At 38.0% G+C, this 17,704-nt stretch overlaps 1 protein-coding gene across 1 annotated transcript; it reads left to right on the plus strand.

The window, feature by feature from the left end:
• The first annotated feature begins 11,509 nt into the window (after positions 1-11,509).
• Positions 11,510-16,148, plus strand: LOC110869568. The gene is made up of 4 exons (XM_022118811.1): positions 11,510-12,377; positions 12,795-12,976; positions 14,124-14,381; positions 15,966-16,148. The coding sequence occupies exons 1-4, from the start codon at positions 11,510-11,512 to the stop codon at positions 16,146-16,148; spliced, it is 1,491 nt and encodes a 496-aa protein (XP_021974503.1).
• Positions 16,149-17,704: the final 1,556 nt, after the last annotated feature.

Below are 17,704 nucleotides of genomic sequence, written 5' to 3' on the forward strand. Positions count from 1 at the left end.
AAAATGATTTATTCAATCTACTCTGATACCAATTGTTGATCCCAGATTTGATGCTCAAAGACTAAGTATGGCAAATAGATTTCAACAAATAGGAAAATATTGTGCGGAACTAGATATCAAACTTTCAAGAAACAACTTACAGAATTTTCAAGTATATTGATCACTTTGAAAAACAAAGTTATTGACTATTACAAATGAATGGTTAAAGAATTCTGTGTGAAGGGTAATGGAGTTTGTGGTGTGTGTATTAAATGCTTAGCTCAACTCATTTAACTTTCGGGGTTGACACCTATATTTATAGAGAGTCTGGATCATGAATAAACGTTAGTTTATTCATGCATCTGCTCTGCACAAAGTAACTTTTTGGTATATTCATTGAATCCGTTATTGTCAAATTGCTACTTTTCAGTTGTGTCAGGGCTTATCTTCAAGACAAGTTGGTCCATCAGGAATTCTGATGACCAGCTTACCAGAATTCTGATGATCAGACTTACCAGATTCTGGTGATAAATACCATATTTATCATCAGACTTATCAGAATGGTCTTTTCTAATCGTCTTCTTTGTCTTGATCACTTTCTGATATTTAGTTGAAGATGTGTCTTTCATTTCTTCTTGTCCTGGTATCATGTATGCACCTTTTTATTGATTTTTCTTGACTGTGTCTTCAGCATATGAGCAGGTTGATCATCTTTTTCTTCAATACTTACATAAAAGTTTCCTAACACAGACCAAGGTGCAGTCCATCAAAACACCTCTTCAGCTCTTGAAAAGTAGCCCTGTCCGCATATACTTGATCCTCAACTTGCTTGATAAAGCGCTGCTTTAAATCATCAGACTCTGCAGAAGTGTATGACGCCATTTTATGTTATATATTACTCAACTGATGTGAAAGAAGGGTATCTTGGTAGTAAAACGTGATGAAAAACAGGTGAATTGACAATGATATTATATAGTGAAATATCTAACAGCCCAAAGGTCAGATTTAAATTTACTGTACATTTAATAATATTGGAGGAAAAAACGTGTACATTTAATATAAACATGTAAATTTATATTTAAAAACAACGGGATTTTAATGCAAAACCTTTCAAAAATTCGTTTTCATGGCAAAACTAATAAAATTAAATATCAAGAAACCCAAAGGACAAAATTTAAACCTTAAAAAAAGGTTATCATAATTACGGTTAACCTCTTCATTTACCATAAGACTCATTTTAAACACTATAAAAGGCTGATGATTAGTTTGATTGAAAACATCAGCAATTGTCTTTTAAAAAACTGTCTGTCAAAAAAAAATCAAAACCAGCAACACCAACAATACTCTAGATGGTTAACAGATGCTTCTACCACTGGTTAGACACCAAGGATGCTAAAACGTAATTCTCTAGATGCTCGCTCGAAGAAAAGAGAGCAGATGAAGAACTAAATAGAAAAGTCGGCATCATCAGTGATAACAATTACAAGCAAACCTGGAACAACATCGGATTGCTTGATGAAGTCATCCACTCTCCTCCATCAGATTTCAAGAACAACGCAAAAGAGTTTATCACACAACTGCTGAAACAGGATCAGAAAATCTGCGACATGCTAGCCGATCTGCAAAACAAAAGAAAGAATGAAATCGCGTGGAAGAAGGCGAGAGTCATCGAAATCCTAGCAAGTGTTAATTGTAGCTTGTAATATTTTATGCATATTTCAGTGTTTAATCTTTCTTTATATTTAATTTAATAAAATCAATATCCATATTAACATATTCTTAAAATTTGAGTGTTAATAAAAATTATCAACACTTGTTTCTTCATAATCAACTTAAATAAGTATAACTACTGTAAAAAAATAAGCTACAAACCTAACATGCAACTCTCCCATCAAAGAAGCTAGCACATGGTCAATCGCAGACGGTGTTTTTTGTAGTTATCTTTGACGGTCGGGTCTATTAGAGTTACAAAGTTCCAATAGAGAATACAGACTGAAATATAAAGGGAGAGTTGGAGTAGATCAGTTCAAAATTCAATATTACAAAAACCATACTTTCAATGAATTAGAAGCTTGTTTGGAACAATGATACTAGAAAAATGATTTGTAATCAAAGATTAGCTGGCGATTTCAGGGCTTCGTTGGAACAATGATATTGGAATGATGATGTGTGATTGGAAGCTTCGTTGGAACGATGATGTGTAAACAAAATCAGTAAATGTTGAACGAAGATCTGTAATCAAAGATTCACCGGCTGGATCATGGGAGCTCTGCATTTGAGAGAGAGAGAGATTGAAAGTATTGTTTGAATTTTGAATGTGGAGCCTAAATCATATATGTTATATATATACGTGGAGCCAAAATTTTGAATTTTGAATGTGACCTCAACAGTTTTTGAATTTTGAATGGTAGGTATAGGTTTGAATATTGTATAGATAAAATGTATTTTAAAAGATTTTAAATTAAGATTTATGATGCAATAATGACATAAGAAAGACATTGTTGGCTAGCTTGGATGGTTGCCACTTCAGCTTTTCTTATGTCATGCTCATTTGCCCTTTTATAGAAAGCGTAAATAGATATAGATATATTTTCTACTAGGTTTTTACCCGGGATTGCTTCCCGGGCTCGGGAAACTTAGTTATATTAATTACTATTTGTTATTAATACGACCACATTACATCAACCATCTCATTCGATTCAACAACAATGTCTTCAAATCACCGGATTAGATCATGAACTCATATTAGAGGACAAACAAAAGCACAACAGGACCACATGAATAATATCATTTCCACTTTTACTTCAATGCACTTACATGATAGGGTGATTTGGGAATTTGTAAAAATCTTTGTTTTTGTACTTCTTTACAAAATAAGATGTTGACCAAATTTCAAACAAATGTTGACCAAAAGTCAATCAGATGTTGACCAATAGTTAAACAGATGTTGAGCTTAAACAGATGTTTGGTTTAAGGTCAAACATCTGTTTAAGTCCAAATATCTGATATAGAAGGCGGAACATCTGTCTAAGGCAAAACATATGTTTAAGGTCAAACATCTGTTTAAGGCCAAACATCTGTTTAAGGTCAAACAACTGTCACACCCCGATATTTCCACGTATTACCGGTGGGCCCGGTGGGGAGTATCGTGACGTAGTTGATATCATCATAGTCAAACAACACAATTTAAATGCATAGCGGATGCAAAAGATAAATATATTACAATCCGATATAAAGAGTAATATCAAGTATTACAAATACGGAATGTAAGGGATCCACAGGCGGATCAAAATAAAGAGATAACTTTATTCAACAGACTTCAGGCATCTAAGCTTGTGAGACTTCTATTTGATGCTAGGGGAGACCAGCCTATTACGCGTAATACCTGCACTTAGTCTTTTTGGGAAAATACTTCAGTTTTCACTGGTAAATACAATTTAACTGGCTCATTTTGAAAAATGTTTTAGAAAATTGATTTGAGTGCAAACGGCACAAAACTTTTTATAACTTGGGATAATTATTTGAATATAATACTTGTAAAAGATTTACATGTTTCTTATGCATCCAGTAGCCCGGGTTGACAGCGGGTTAAAGATCAATAGACACACCACATGGTATAGTCCCGCAACGGTTAAACCCAAAACCGGCGGTTATACCTTAATATTTATTTATGCACGAACGGGTGTACGCCTACACCCGCATGCTTAGGTCGTGGCCGTTTCGTAAAATGATGCCAAGGATATCTGGGACATGGTCATTAACCCCCCAAAGGCTTTAAGCAAACAAAACAATTTAAACGGGTCATTTCAATGATTTAACCTTCATACAATTAAAGATTCAATGCCCGACCAAGCGGTATTTGAATATACCGTACCCCAAGCCCGTATAGGGAAAATAAGTTAAAAGTATTTACCTGAGCAAATTTATACAATTTATCCCAGCCATATACCACCAAGCAAGTACAGATAGCTTTTACTGGGCTCCTAAATCTGGAACGAAGGTTTTTAATAACCTATTAGATTCCTAACGGGTCTTTAATTAAGCCTAAGCTTAGACCGGTTAGTTTAAAGGAGGATACGGTTCAATACGCATGATTATGCGAAGACCGGATTAGAATGTGGTTTAGACCCGACAAGCTTCTATACTTGTGTAATAAGGGTAAACTAAACACATTCTGGATTTTGAGATAAAAATGATAAGGTTTGACCCGTTTCGGCTAATTTATGCAAACTAGTTACATAAGCCGATCCGAACGCGAAAAGTGCGTAACGGGTAACCAAAAGAGTCATGAACAGGTTTCCTAAGTCAATATGCCTTAAATATGTTGTGATATCAGTAGGATACCTTCCATTATGCCCAAAACGAGTTTAAGACCAATTTATGCCCCGTAGGGGTATTTTGGTCATTTTAAAGGTTACAAAAGAGATTAAATATTATTCTGAGTTACAGGTCTGATTTAATTAGTAAATATACTTAATTTAATAAGTTATAACAGTAGGGTATCATATATATGTGAAATTTATTAATTATAACCATACTATGCACCGTAGGGGCATTTTGGTAATTTCACATAGGCTCAAATAGTCAAAACTGAAAACCTGAGTTTAAAGCTTTTCCTTACTATTAAAATATAAAAAAAAATTACTGAATATATCAGTAGGCATCAACCCTTATATGTTTAAAATAGTTTTGATACATACTATGCGTTAAAAACGCTTTAAAAGGCGATTTGGAGCCATTTCCGGGTTTTCAAAGGAAAGCTGATGTTTTTATTATTCCAGAAGGCTCAAAATATTTTATTTATCATATTAGATCAGTAGAAAAAGGTTTGGCATCAAAAGGATTTGTAAAACTCATTTTATAGCCCAAAAGGGCAAAACCGACAATTACCGAATCAAGCTTGGAACCCTATGTTATGCTCAGCCTAAAAATAAATAAAAATCTCTAAAAATCCCAAAATATTATTTTATATCAGTAGGTAAAAAGTTTGGTATCAAAAATTGGGTTTAGATTAGATATATGCTAATTATGCCGTTTAATTAATAAAAGCTTTTCATTTACGCTAATGAGCATAACTTCTAATCTAGACCTCCAACTGATGCCAAATTTTAGGGACAAGTTGATAACTCAGTAATAAAGATTATTGTCCTCTCACATTTTCAAATTTCTCGTTTTAGGGTCAAAAGGCATAATGGTCAACATTTAGGCATTTAACGGAAATACGCATGAACTAGGATTTCTATGGAACCAAGTTGTATAACCTTGGAGGGTTATACTAACTTATAATATGGTCCTAATGGAATCCTAAGGCATATCTAAACTAAGCTAAATCGGGTCAGAACTGAAAGTCAAAGCAAAAGTCAATCTTTTGCGACTTTCGGTTCCGAACCGAGCCTATACTTAGAATTGTCGGGTTGAACCATGCTTAGGCATGTTCAACTAATATTTACCAAGTTATTAAAGTGAGAAAACTGATTTTATGACTTTTATATTAATATTTATGAATTTATTTAAAGACTAACCCGATTGACTTTTATTTGACCCGACAATTTAACTAAGTAAACATGGTAATTAGGAGGTGCCCCTTTAAGGGTTTAATACCTACCTAATTACGATCATGTAGCCATGTTCGTTGCGAACCATGGCTCAACCGTTTAAAAGTCAAAGCGTTTATCGAAAACGCTTGACTTTCGGTTATAACCGCTAAAAATTAAACTAAGCACGAAAGGACACTTACAAAGGGTCCAAGCAAGGAGGGAATTGATCTTGGATGTTCAGGTATGAAGCACAAGGGCCCCAACTTAGAACAATTAGATCAAGGTGTGGAATGGGAGCAAGATCAAGAGGGCTATTTATAGGTTTTTGAGAACCGTTAGGATCGTTTCTCGTAAACTGTGATCAAATCTGAGCCATACACCTCTTACCCATGGTTTACTAAACAATGGGTAGCCCCTAGAATAAAAAGTGTGAGACAAAGAGCAAAACAACAGCTGGTTTCTGGATTTTCTGGAACAGGCAACCTCATGCAGACCGTATGGGTTTCTGGATGCGGTCCGCATCCACCAGCCCAGCTCACAAATTTTCATTTGTTGTCACTTTTGGCCCCTGCACTTGATAAATGTCATTTCTGATACTTTTAAGGCCCGTTAAACCATTTTTAAGGCTCTACAATGATGCCTAAGCATGGGGAACATGAAACATGCTCAAAAACATGTCGGATGGCGGTTCGTTTGGTCGTACTGTCACGTTGTTCGGTTAATTACCACGAAATACGGATGGGCGCTAAAAACGATCCAAATTACGCGACGAATGGAATTTTATCAAGCCAAATACTAAAATAAAATATTTTAGTGCTTACATAAATTTTTGGGTGACCGGGGATATTCAGAATGCGAGATATGCGCGAAAGTGCAAACTTGTGCACTTTTTGACACTTTTAGTCCCTGTATGACATAAAAGTTTATTTTTGCGCACCAAACACCTCTAAGCCTATATCTAAGCTATATAAAGGATAAATAGGGTATGTTTAACTCATGGTCATATTCCGGAAGGTCCGATACCCTACGAATTGATATACTTTTGCAGTTTGACGCAATTAGTCCCTTAATTGCGCAAAGTAGCGCAAAATGTCATTTAATGATATCCAAGCCTTCCATGGCCCATAATGGGCATTCCCAAGCATATGTTTAAAGATTACTATGCTCCCGTTCACTTAAATGGTCACCGAAAGGCGTAGATTCAAAAGTTGACGCTTTAGGCCCCTCTATTGCGCAAACTTGCGCATCTCATCATTTATTTGCATTGAAGCCTCATCTAATCCATAGTAGGCATTCTTGGAAGTATTATTAAACATCACGATGCTTTAGGCTCGCTAAAAGGTCATTCAGAGGTATAATTAAACATATTGACACTTTTAGTCCCTCAAACTTGCAAAGTTGCGTGTAACTTTACTTATAGGCATAAACCCTTAGTTGGCCATTATTTGGCATTCCCGAGAGTATAATCAAATATCATGAAGCTCCCAGTTTGTTAAGAGGTCACTCAGAGGTAAGAATTAACATGTCGATGCTTTTAACCCTTCATTGCGCAAACTTTCAATTAATTTCACAAACGGCTACACTCGATCGACAAGCGGCTCATTTGTGAACATAAATATTGTGAGAGGTTATTTAGAAACTTATTTTAGGTATGATAACACTTCCAGTCCTTTCATAATCAAAGTTTTCAATTTTTCAAAAAATTAGTCCCTAAATTTCAATATTGGACTTTATTAGGGTTTATTACACGTGTCAATACATCATTGGACGTGATTTTACGAGGTTTTACATCCTCACCCCCTTAAAAGAAATCTCGACCTCGAGATTTGCTAAAACGCTGGAAGTACTTTCTGATGTATCATGGACTTAACTTCCACAGTATATTTGGGGCTTCTTCAAGCACCCAAGTTGACCTCTATAATAGGTACATGCATCCTTTCGGAGCTTCTTAACCAGTCGATCCTTAATCGATACAGGTTTATCATCATATCACAAGTCTGCCTATCATTATGTGATAATGCTTCTTGACTTATTGGTGAAACACATCCTTTAACCATTAGCATGTAATATATTGCGAGCTCCGCCAAGCTCCTTAAATAGGTTGTAGCTTATAAGCTATTTGATCTTGATACATTCGATTCCTTCGCATGATTTCATATATTCAGAGCTTAACTAGCCTGATAATTAACAATTTGGCACACCCTTCCAGGTTGATATCTTTTGTTGAACCTTATTCCTTAGCAAGAACTTAGGAGGGTTACTATTTTCATTAATCCTTGATTTTCTGCCAAAATTGGCAACTTACAGATGATCATGGATTTGTATGATCCTATTCGTTGTTTCCAAGGCAACTTTCAGATCCTGATGATTGGACTTACCAATCTTCTATCTAACAATAGATGTTCAACATTCCCTCTATGCAAGGTCTCCAAAGGAGGAGCTTTGATACTTATACATCAACTATTATAGAAAAGCTCATCTTAAGGTGAGATGGTTATTCCAACCACTGCTTAAAACTAATCTTAAGGGATAGCTAACCCTTGCAGTCTGTCGAACAAATCGACGATCCTGGGCAGCTGATGGCAATTCTTAATTGTTGCCTAATTAGGGTTGCGGTAATCAATGCATAAGCAAAATGAACCGTCTTTCTTAATTAACTATACCGAATTCTCAGAATATTGAGTTAGGCTTTATGAATCCTTTATCTTGAAACTTACTAAATCAGGGTTTCGATTCTTCCAATGACGGTACTAGCCGTCTTAGAGATTTCATAATAATAATACAGCCCTAAATGGGATATAAATCTTAACTCTACCTGCCTCTCAGGAGGTAACAGGGTAATCTTAGGAGAAGATAATTAAGATACAAGGAGGTTATAGAGATTTTCCATATCTCAGGCTCCAGTTCATCCATTATTTCTTGTGTCAAATAAGTGATACATTTATGCTACAAGTCCACGAATTCCTTATTCGGGAACATTTACTTGGACATTTCCATTATGGATATCTTCTTTAAATGCCATTAGTTGACTTTAGTACCATATGACCATCAGGATATCTTTGTGGTCCCATGCATTAAACCTCCATACTGATCAGGCATGAAAGCAATCTATGGAACATATTAAGATACATCAATCCTCATATGGCGCTTTTATCATACTATCTGGTATTCGTAATCGATAGAGATTAAAGAGATATCAACTATATATGCTGACGCACTTCCTCTAAAGAGAGGATACTTCTAGAATTTTCACAATTGGAAGTTTCTGACAGGAATAGAAGGAATGGTTCTTATGATTTCGCTTGTAATTTTCACCTTACACTTAATATCTGGGGTTCTTACAGAGAGTTTCTAAAAGTTTGCTAAACTTATGGTCTTACGAGAGACTTAGCAGCACCTCTAATCATTCATCAGGAGGGTTAAACGCCTCCATTCTTAATCCTTTTAAACTTAGCTGTGAAACCTTTAACAAATTTTAGGGCAGTCTCAGCTTTGACTGGTTATTTCTTAATCTATAAAACGCGAGTAGCTGAGGTAGATCCATAATGGATTTATGATGAGCAGGCTTTGAAACCTTTTCATGACTTTTCTCATAACCTTTCTAGCAGCTGCGTTAATCGTTGTTTTGGAGACTAACTTCATTAACATTAAGGTTCACATCTGATGCACCATTAATATTTGTCGATGTTGGTGCACGAATGTCTAAAGCATGCGTCTTAGTCTTAGTCAAGCTTGTATAGGGTCTAGGGGTCAGAAATGCTAATTATGTATAGTATAGGGGGTTGTTTGAAAGTTTTGTGGTTTAATGTCCTGATTCCGCTCCTAATGACATTATGTCATTTGGAGCGAAATCACTTGTTTCTGATTTCGCCCGAAATGACACAATGTCATTTGGAGCGAAATCAGACACCTATATATAGTGGTTTGTGTTTTCTCATTTGTATCGGAATGTTGACCGTGTAGCCGAACTGCTGCCGAATTTTTCTGAGAAAGTTTAATGAGAAAGCGTGTTTAAAGTAATTTGCATTCTGTTTCTACTCCATTCTACTTTGATTCAAGCTGTTTGTGTATTTCCGCTGCATAAACAGTGGTGTTTAGCTCAGATTGACTCATTTGATCGTCAATAACGATCCTACAATTGGTATCAGAGCCAGTTGTGAGCTAGAATACCAGAATCAAAGTTTTTTTACTACACTTTTTGAGTTTCTGGACATTGCCACGGACAAAATGGACTGAAATTTGGACATATTGTGTAAAATTGACAATTAACAAACCCTTGAGAGTTTCAGCATAAAATACGGCTTAAAATTGGTAAAAAATGTCTCGAAACCAGATTCCGCTAGAGGGTGTTTTTGGTTAATTTCGCTCCAAAAGTTCTAATTCCGCTCAAGCAGTAGAAGCGGAATCAGTGATTCCGCTTGTGAATTCTGATTTCGCTCGAGATTCAATCACTGATTCCGCTCCAAAGGTGATTCCGCTCGGAATTACCTGTTGATTTCGCTTCAAAGTTTTCAAGTTCTGATTTCGCTCGAGATAACATTCTGATTTCGCTCCAAAAGTCACTTTCTGATTTCGCTCCAGAGAGTAACTTTTGATTTCGCTCCAAATCTTAAAATTGTGATTTCGCTCTAAAATTCAGTCTAAGTGTGAAAACATGGTTTGAGCGTTAAGTCCTTTTCGTTCGTGATATCGTGTTGGGAATTCAGCCTGTGTAGAAAGTTTTTCGGTAAAAGTAACCTGTTTGTCAAAAAGTTAAAAATTTTTCAGAATTTGTCACCTAAAATGGAAAATCAAGATTTTTACAACCTTTTCGCGGGTAGCGGCATGACGGCAACACAAAGTCCGGCAAGCATAGTTCAAAATCTCAACATGGAGAACGAGCTAGGAACAATGCAAAAACCGCCAAAGCTTATGAACTTGGATGAGTATGCCGGATGGTCGGGTCGTTTCAAGAATTGGGTACAAGCCAACCATTTTGAGTGTTGGATGAAGATAGAGAAAAGATAAGTTCCACTTGTTGATGGAATGGGATTAGAGAAAGGCATTGGAAGTTTGACTGAAACCGAACAGAATGATTTTAAGGCGGGGAAGAAGATGGTCAGTATTCTTCAACAGGCCATAAAAGAAGATATTCTTGTGCTGTTACAACATGATGACAACTCGCAATCGATGTGGCAAGCATTAAAGTTGAAGTTCCAAGGCAGCGTCTCTATGATCAAAAGCAAGAAAGCCCTGATCAAGAAAGAGTTCGACATCTTTACCGGGATGAAGGGTGAAACAACGAAGCAGTTAATTGAACATTATTGCCATCTTGTAATAGAGATGAAAAGATTGGAGATTACAAAGACAAACGAAGAGTGGATCGACAAGTTGTCTGACGCATTACCTTATGATGAATGGGGGACATACTTGATGATGTTGAAGAATAACTCGGATTTTGTGAATTTGAATCTCATTCATTCATCGAGAAGATAGAGGCTCATGAATTGGAGTTGTTGAAGATAAAGAAGATGAATTCAGCAAATGTGCAACAAGACGTATCTCTTTACTACGAAGGAAGCACTCCTGTTGCAACAAATCAAAGTCCAAAGATACAAACGGGTTTTAGTGCTGATACAAATTCAAGTGCTTCTATAAACACTCCACAATCAAACAAGCCCTCACCGTTTGTGAACTATGATCCAAACTTCAAAGCTTAAGAGCAGCCTTCACCTCAAAGCTCTACAAGTTCCAACAATCAGGCTTATGTTTCTGGGGTGCAATGCAACATCGCGGTGAATATTAAGAATGGAAATGAAATTACTGAAACAGCCGCAACACAAGACATTGCTTTACTTGCTTCCGTTTTAGAGGCGTATGAAGGTTTAGTGGCGGGAAGGATCGGTAATCCGGATATGACAAAAGAAGATTACGATCAGGTCGACCCTGAGGAGCTTGAATTGATTGATATAAAATGGTGCATGGCAAGTTTGGTTAGAAGGGCACAACGCTTTATGGAGATCACAGGCAGAAACAGTTTCTCAGGCCCTGATCAGAAGCTAGGGTTCGACAAATCAAAGGTTACCTATTTCAAGTGTAAGGAACGTGGTCATTTCAAGAGAGAATGCCCGAACCGTGAAGTGAACAACCATCAGAACCCTTTCACAAACGATTATTACAGGCAGGCAATCTATCATCGACCTAACCAACAACCTGCTGTTCAGAGGCCGCAAATCGAAAACAAACCGGAGAAGGCTCTTATCATGAATCAAGATGATGAAAGAGTAGCTGAAGGTTTCACTTGGGATAAATACATCCCTGGAAGCGATGGGCAGGCCATGATGGCAGAAATTGTTGAACTACCGGAGATGGTGACTAAGCCAGAAATGATTGTTGAAGATGTTCCGGTTGAGAATGTGGTTGACTTTGAAGAAATCGCTGCAGAAATTTACTATTACCAGTCAGAACAGGAGGTATTGGCAAGTACTATGAAATCAATAATGCGTCCTAAAGTGTTTGAATCTTTTGCAGGTTATTTCAAAGAACCGATGACTGGATCGTGTCCAAGATACGAAGAAAAGAAAGAAGTTGTCGAGGAAATGATAGACGTGACAAAAGAGTTGACTGGAGAAACATTGAAAGATATCGCTGATAAAGCTCTCATGGGAAAGCTAAAAGAGGTAGACTCAGAACTCGAGAAGTCAGATTCTGTCAGTACCGTGTCAGTCAAACAGGAGTCAGATCAGAAATCTAGAGTTCAGGAGGTCAAAGTGTCTGAGTCTGAGTTTAAAAATGTCGGTAAACAAGATGTGAAAATTGTGTGTGATGAACAGGTTGTTGTTGAGAAAGTTGTTTCAATCTCTGAAACACCATGCCAGAAGTGTTTACAACCGTGCATGGAGTGTCTTGAGAAAGACACTAAGTATCAGGAATTGAAACATCATGCTGATATGCTTAAATTTGACCTTGGACAAGTCAAAGAGGCTTATGATACTCTTGCCAGGTCAATTAAAATGATCCGAAAAGAGAGTGTTGAAAATGACAAAGCAACAAAATTGGCTAAAGCAACACTTTTTGATAAACAAGTTGAGGTTAACTTTCATCTTGACACGATCGCTTCACTAAAGAAAGAGCTTGAATTAGCTAAAATTGAAAATGAGAGAATTGATAACAAATTGATGAGTTATGTGGCTTCATCTTATGTTCTTGAACAAATTGTCCCACAGCAGCCACATGCTGCACCAGTCTTTAAGAGCGTTCCACCCCCAATGTGGAATCATTATACGCAAAAATATCTAGATGGGGTGGAAGGTGCTTTGAATCTCAAGTTGAGATCAATTGAGGATGATTTGCCTGAAAGCATTGATGTTACATTCTCTGCATCCGACACCGACAACGAATCACATGTCATCAAAACCGTTGTCGATCAGGTGTTAGATGAAGAGAGTGATAACTCTGAGAAGTCTCAATCTGAGAAAGTTGTTAGTTAGTCTGAAGATGAGGGTAATTTCTTGGATTGGTTCATACCAAAATCGGATAAGAGTGCGAATGATGATCCGATTATGGTGGTATACACTATGATTGGAACAGACAAACTTTACTCCGATTTCGAGTATCCTCTTCAGAACGTAAAGATTGAGAATGTTGAGAAAGTTTTCAAGTTGGTTGAAATGAATATTGATGAGGTTAACAACAAAGAATTCTTTTCAAAACCGAAAAAATCTTTTGTTACATCACGTCCTACCAGTTCGGGAAAGAAAGAGTGGGAAGGTAAGGGTAATAACAAGAAAAACAATTTTAAAAACAAAGGGATCGGGTTTGAGAAGAAGACGGCTAAGCAGGTGGTTAAGCCAAAAGAGAAAATGAATGATATCTTTGTCGCTGGACCGAGTGTAGATGATGAAAAGGACTACATCTTTAGTCAAAAAGCTGTGGATGATTTCAATGCAGCGAAAAAGTAGAAAGAGGAGACAGTCAAATCAACTTTTGTTGAATATGACAAAAAAAGTCTGTTATCGCTGTAATGAAATCGGGCACATGGCTTAACAGTGCAAGAAAGTGTTTGAGAAACCTGTTTTTGTAAAACCAATTGTTCAAAAACAAATTATTCAAAAACCAACTGTTCAAAAACCAACTATTCAAAAACCTCGACCAAAATCACCGATTGATACAAAAGGTAAAAAACCAATGGTTTCTCCGATTCGCATTCTAAAAAGAGGAGAATCTTTGAAGTCCGAGGATAAGCCAAAATCGACCTTCGAGGTTGGCGAATCTTCCAAGTCTCGCAAGACTTCAAAAATTTATCCTAAAACAAAAATTTTTGAGAACCAATCATGGGTTGCGAAGTCGAAACCATCTGTCGAGGTCAAAAAGATGGAAAATGCTTTAAAAAATGAAACAAATGTTTTAAAAGATGATGTTGTCGAGTTTGAAAATGAAATTGACAAATTTCTTGCTGAGTTTCCCCCATTAACAACAAAGTTAAACCAATTGTGAAAGATGATGTTCCTAATGTCACATTTAACTTTCCTAAAACAGATGAGAAGTGTGATGTAGTGTTTGGTACTGTTTCTGAGGTTAAGAAATCATGGGCGTCATTGTTTGAATAAGTTGATTTGATGTTTGCAGGGGCTGCCCAGGTCTATCCTTTCGAAGTGGATCATGGACAGTGGTGCATCGAGACATATGACAGGGACGCTAGCTCTTCTTTACGACGTCAAATCAATAAATAGAAGTTATGTGGGATTCGCCGGAAATCAAGGCGGGAGAATTGTTGGACAGGGAACGTTGACGAATGGTGTCATCTCATTCGAGAAAGTGAACTATATCGTAGAGTTAGAAAACAATTTACTTAGCATTTCGCAAATATGTGATAAATCTTTCAGTGTACATTTAACAAAGAACGAGTGTGTGATTTTAAAACCGGGGTTTAAAATCCCTGATGAGATGGTGTTGTTGCGCGTTCCAAGGGAGAATGACCTTTGTATTCTTGATATGAGCGTTGCAACACCAACAACTCATCAAAAACAATGTTTTGTGTCAAAATCAAAAGCAACGGAAAAAGAAACAATTATGTGGCATCGAAAGATGGGCCACATACATGTTCGAAAAATGAATTTTCTAGTACACAATGATTTGGTAGAAGGTGTAAATCTAAAGAATTTTCACTTGTCTGATGATTGTGTAGCATGTAAAAAAGGGAAGCAGACTCGGAAGTCACACCCACCGAAGACACTTAATTCGATCAGGTTACCTCTTGAGAGATTACACATGGATCTCTTCGGGCCTGTCAATGTAAAGAGCATCAGTGGAGATTTCTACTGCTTGGTGGTGACTGATAACTTTACAAGATTCTCGTGGGTCGTGTGCATAGAAAGAAAAGATCAAACTTTTGAGTCGTTGATGGTGTTGTTCAAGAAGATGGAAACGTTGTACAAACTGCCGATCCGGAGAATTCGTAGTGACAATGGAACGGAATTCAAAAACAACAAAATGTACGAGTTTTGCAATGAGAAGGGAATTCTTCATGAATTCAGTGCGCCATACACACCACAACAGAACGGCGTTGCTGAAAGAAAGAACCGGACCCTAATAGAGACAGCTCGCACAATGTTGGCCGATTCCAAACTACCGATCTTCTTCTGGAGCGAAGCAGTATCTGCAGCCTGCTACACATTGAATCGTGTACTCACTGTCAAAAAGTACAAAAAGACATGCTTTGAGCTGTTGCACCGATATAAGCTGAATCTTGAATTTCTGGAGCCATTTGGGTCTCCGTGTACGTTTATTGATGAGAATGGAAAATTTGGTGCTAAATCAAATGAGGGTTTCTTTGTAGGTTACGCAAGCCCGTTGAAGAGGGTGTTCGTTCCGTGCCTGGGGAAAGTGATACAAGTTCAGCATGTGGATTGTCAAAAGCACACTCCATCTCCACAACTTCCCGGACAAAGATTCCTGTTCGATTATGACAAGCTCTGGGAGTCGTTTCAACTACCGGTTCAGCCGAGTGACGAGGAACTAGCACTTCTGTACCAGTACCAGCAATATATGTCACAAGAGCAAGTGCCTAGACCGCTAGTAGTTCCTTCACCCACCGAGGGTACTCACAATGATGAAGCCGGACCAAGTGGAACAGCTCACGAACCACCAGAGGAACCAGCTCCAACATTTGACGATTCTGACGACTCAGAGGTGGAACCCGCTCCGACCTTTGACGAGGAACCAAATGTTACTTCGACGGAAGCTGAGGATCAAACCGTTGATCTTGATATATCGAACTTGCAATCGGAAGTGAATGTGCCTGACACCATGATGCCTCGGACTTTGTCTTACCATCCGTCAGAGCAAATAATTGGTGACCTGCAAAGTGGTGTCAAAACCCGAGACCAAATCAATCGAGCTCTTACATGTTTTAATTCTTCAGTTGCTCATTTGCAAGAAGAATTCTCATTAAAGTGTTTTATTTCGCAGATCGAGCCCAGAACTTACAAAGAGGCGTTGACTGAGGATAGCTGGGTAAATGCGATGCAAGAGGAGCTGCTACAGTTTGAAAAGCTGGGTGTTTGGAGACTTGTTGATTTGCCACAGAATCAAAAGTTAATCAAAACAAAGTGGGTTTTAAGTGCAAACGGGATGACAGAGGAGTCGTGGTGAGAAACAAAGCACGATTGGTGGTACAAGGCTTTAGTCAGCAAGAAGGCATCGACTACGACGAAGTTTACGCGCCTGTTGCTCGACTTGCGGCGATTCGGATCTTCCTGGCGTTTGCGTCATGGAAAGACTTTAAAGTGTACCAACTGGACGTCAAATCTGCCTTCCTTTATGGAAAAATCAAAGAAGAGGTGTATGTGGGACAACCGCCGGGGTTCACAGATCCACAACACAAAAACAAGGTCTATCTGCTAGACAAAGCGCTTTACGGACTACACCAGGCCCCGAGAGCCTGGTACGAGACGCTTTCCCAATATCTGTTGGCCAACGGGTTCACCAGAGGGACAATGGATTGCACATTGTTCACAAAGGAAGTGGCAGGACATTTGTTGATCGTGCAGATTTACGTTGACGATATCATTTTCGGTTCCACCAACGACTATCTATGTAAAGAGTTTGAGAAAGTGATGAAGAAAAAGTTTGAGATGAGTTCGATGGGGGAGATGAAGTTCTTCCTCGGGCTACAGGTGGAGCAGAAGCCCGATGGAATATTCATTCACCAAACAAAATACGTAAAGGACGTGCTTGACAAGTTCGACATGACTGAATGCAGTCCTGCAGCAACCCCCCTTACACAGAACCACGGGATTTGTCCAGACGAAAGTGGAGTAAAAGTGGACGAGACATTGTACCGGTCAATCATTGGATCTCTGATGTATCTCACTGCTTCCCGTCCAGACATCATGTACCCAACATGTCTCTGTGCCAGATATCAGTCGAGCCCAAAGCAGTCACACCTGACAATTGTCAAACGTATCTTACGGTATTTGAAAGGCTGCCCAAGCATCGGCTTGTGGTATCCTCGCTCGGGTGACTTCTCCCTATCAGGTTTCGCTGATTCTAACTTTGGAAGCTGCAAGCAGAATGCAAAGTCCACCACTGCTGGGTGTCAGTTCTTCGGAACTCGACTCGTTACCTGGCAGTGCAAGAAACAAACCGCAGTGGCGCTTTCTACGTGTGAGGCTGAATACGTTTCAGCCTCCAGCTGTTGCTCACAGATCCTATGGATCCAACAGCAAATGCGCGACTTCGGTTTGCAATTCTTGGATACTCCGATCTATGTGGACAATGAAGAAGCTATAAACATCACTAAAAACCCGGTTCACCATTCAAAAACGAAACATATCGAAATCCGTCACCACTTCATTTGTGATTGTCACGAGAAGAAGTTAATCCGGATTGAGCACATACACACCGATGATCAGAAAGCTGATTTTTATACAAAACCCTTTGACAAAAAGAGATTTTACTATCTTCTAAAATTGAACGGGTTAAAAAATCTGAGTTCTGGGAGTGTAGTAGAATGTGAAGCCGAGGAGGGCGGCGATCAGATGTGAACCATGTCGTGTTGTCAAATTTTTTGTATAGTTTGTTTTCTGCTTTTTGATAAAAACAAAAACACAAAAATATGTTTTTCTTTTTAGGGGGAGAAATTCGCAGAAAAATACAAAAACATGATAAAATTCAAAAATCCAAAAACATTAGAAAACTTAAAAAAG

This window comes from Helianthus annuus, chromosome 11 (assembly GCF_002127325.2).
Source record: "Helianthus annuus cultivar XRQ/B chromosome 11, HanXRQr2.0-SUNRISE, whole genome shotgun sequence".
Taxonomy (NCBI): domain Eukaryota; kingdom Viridiplantae; phylum Streptophyta; class Magnoliopsida; order Asterales; family Asteraceae; genus Helianthus; species Helianthus annuus.

What these genes read in the sequence shown, in the direction of transcription:
- LOC110869568 (XM_022118811.1), top strand. Translation starts at nt 11,510, where the DNA reads ATGGAGATCACAGGCAGAAACAGTTTCTCAGGCCCTGATCAGAAGCTA. An exon ending in TGAAACACCATGCCAGAAGT is followed by an intron (nt 12,378 to 12,794) that starts GTTTACAACCGT and finishes AAAAATATCTAG; the next exon opens with ATGGGGTGGAAGGTGCTTTG. An exon ending in TATGTGATAAATCTTTCAGT is followed by an intron (nt 14,382 to 15,965) that starts GTACATTTAACA and finishes TTTATTTCGCAG; the next exon opens with ATCGAGCCCAGAACTTACAA.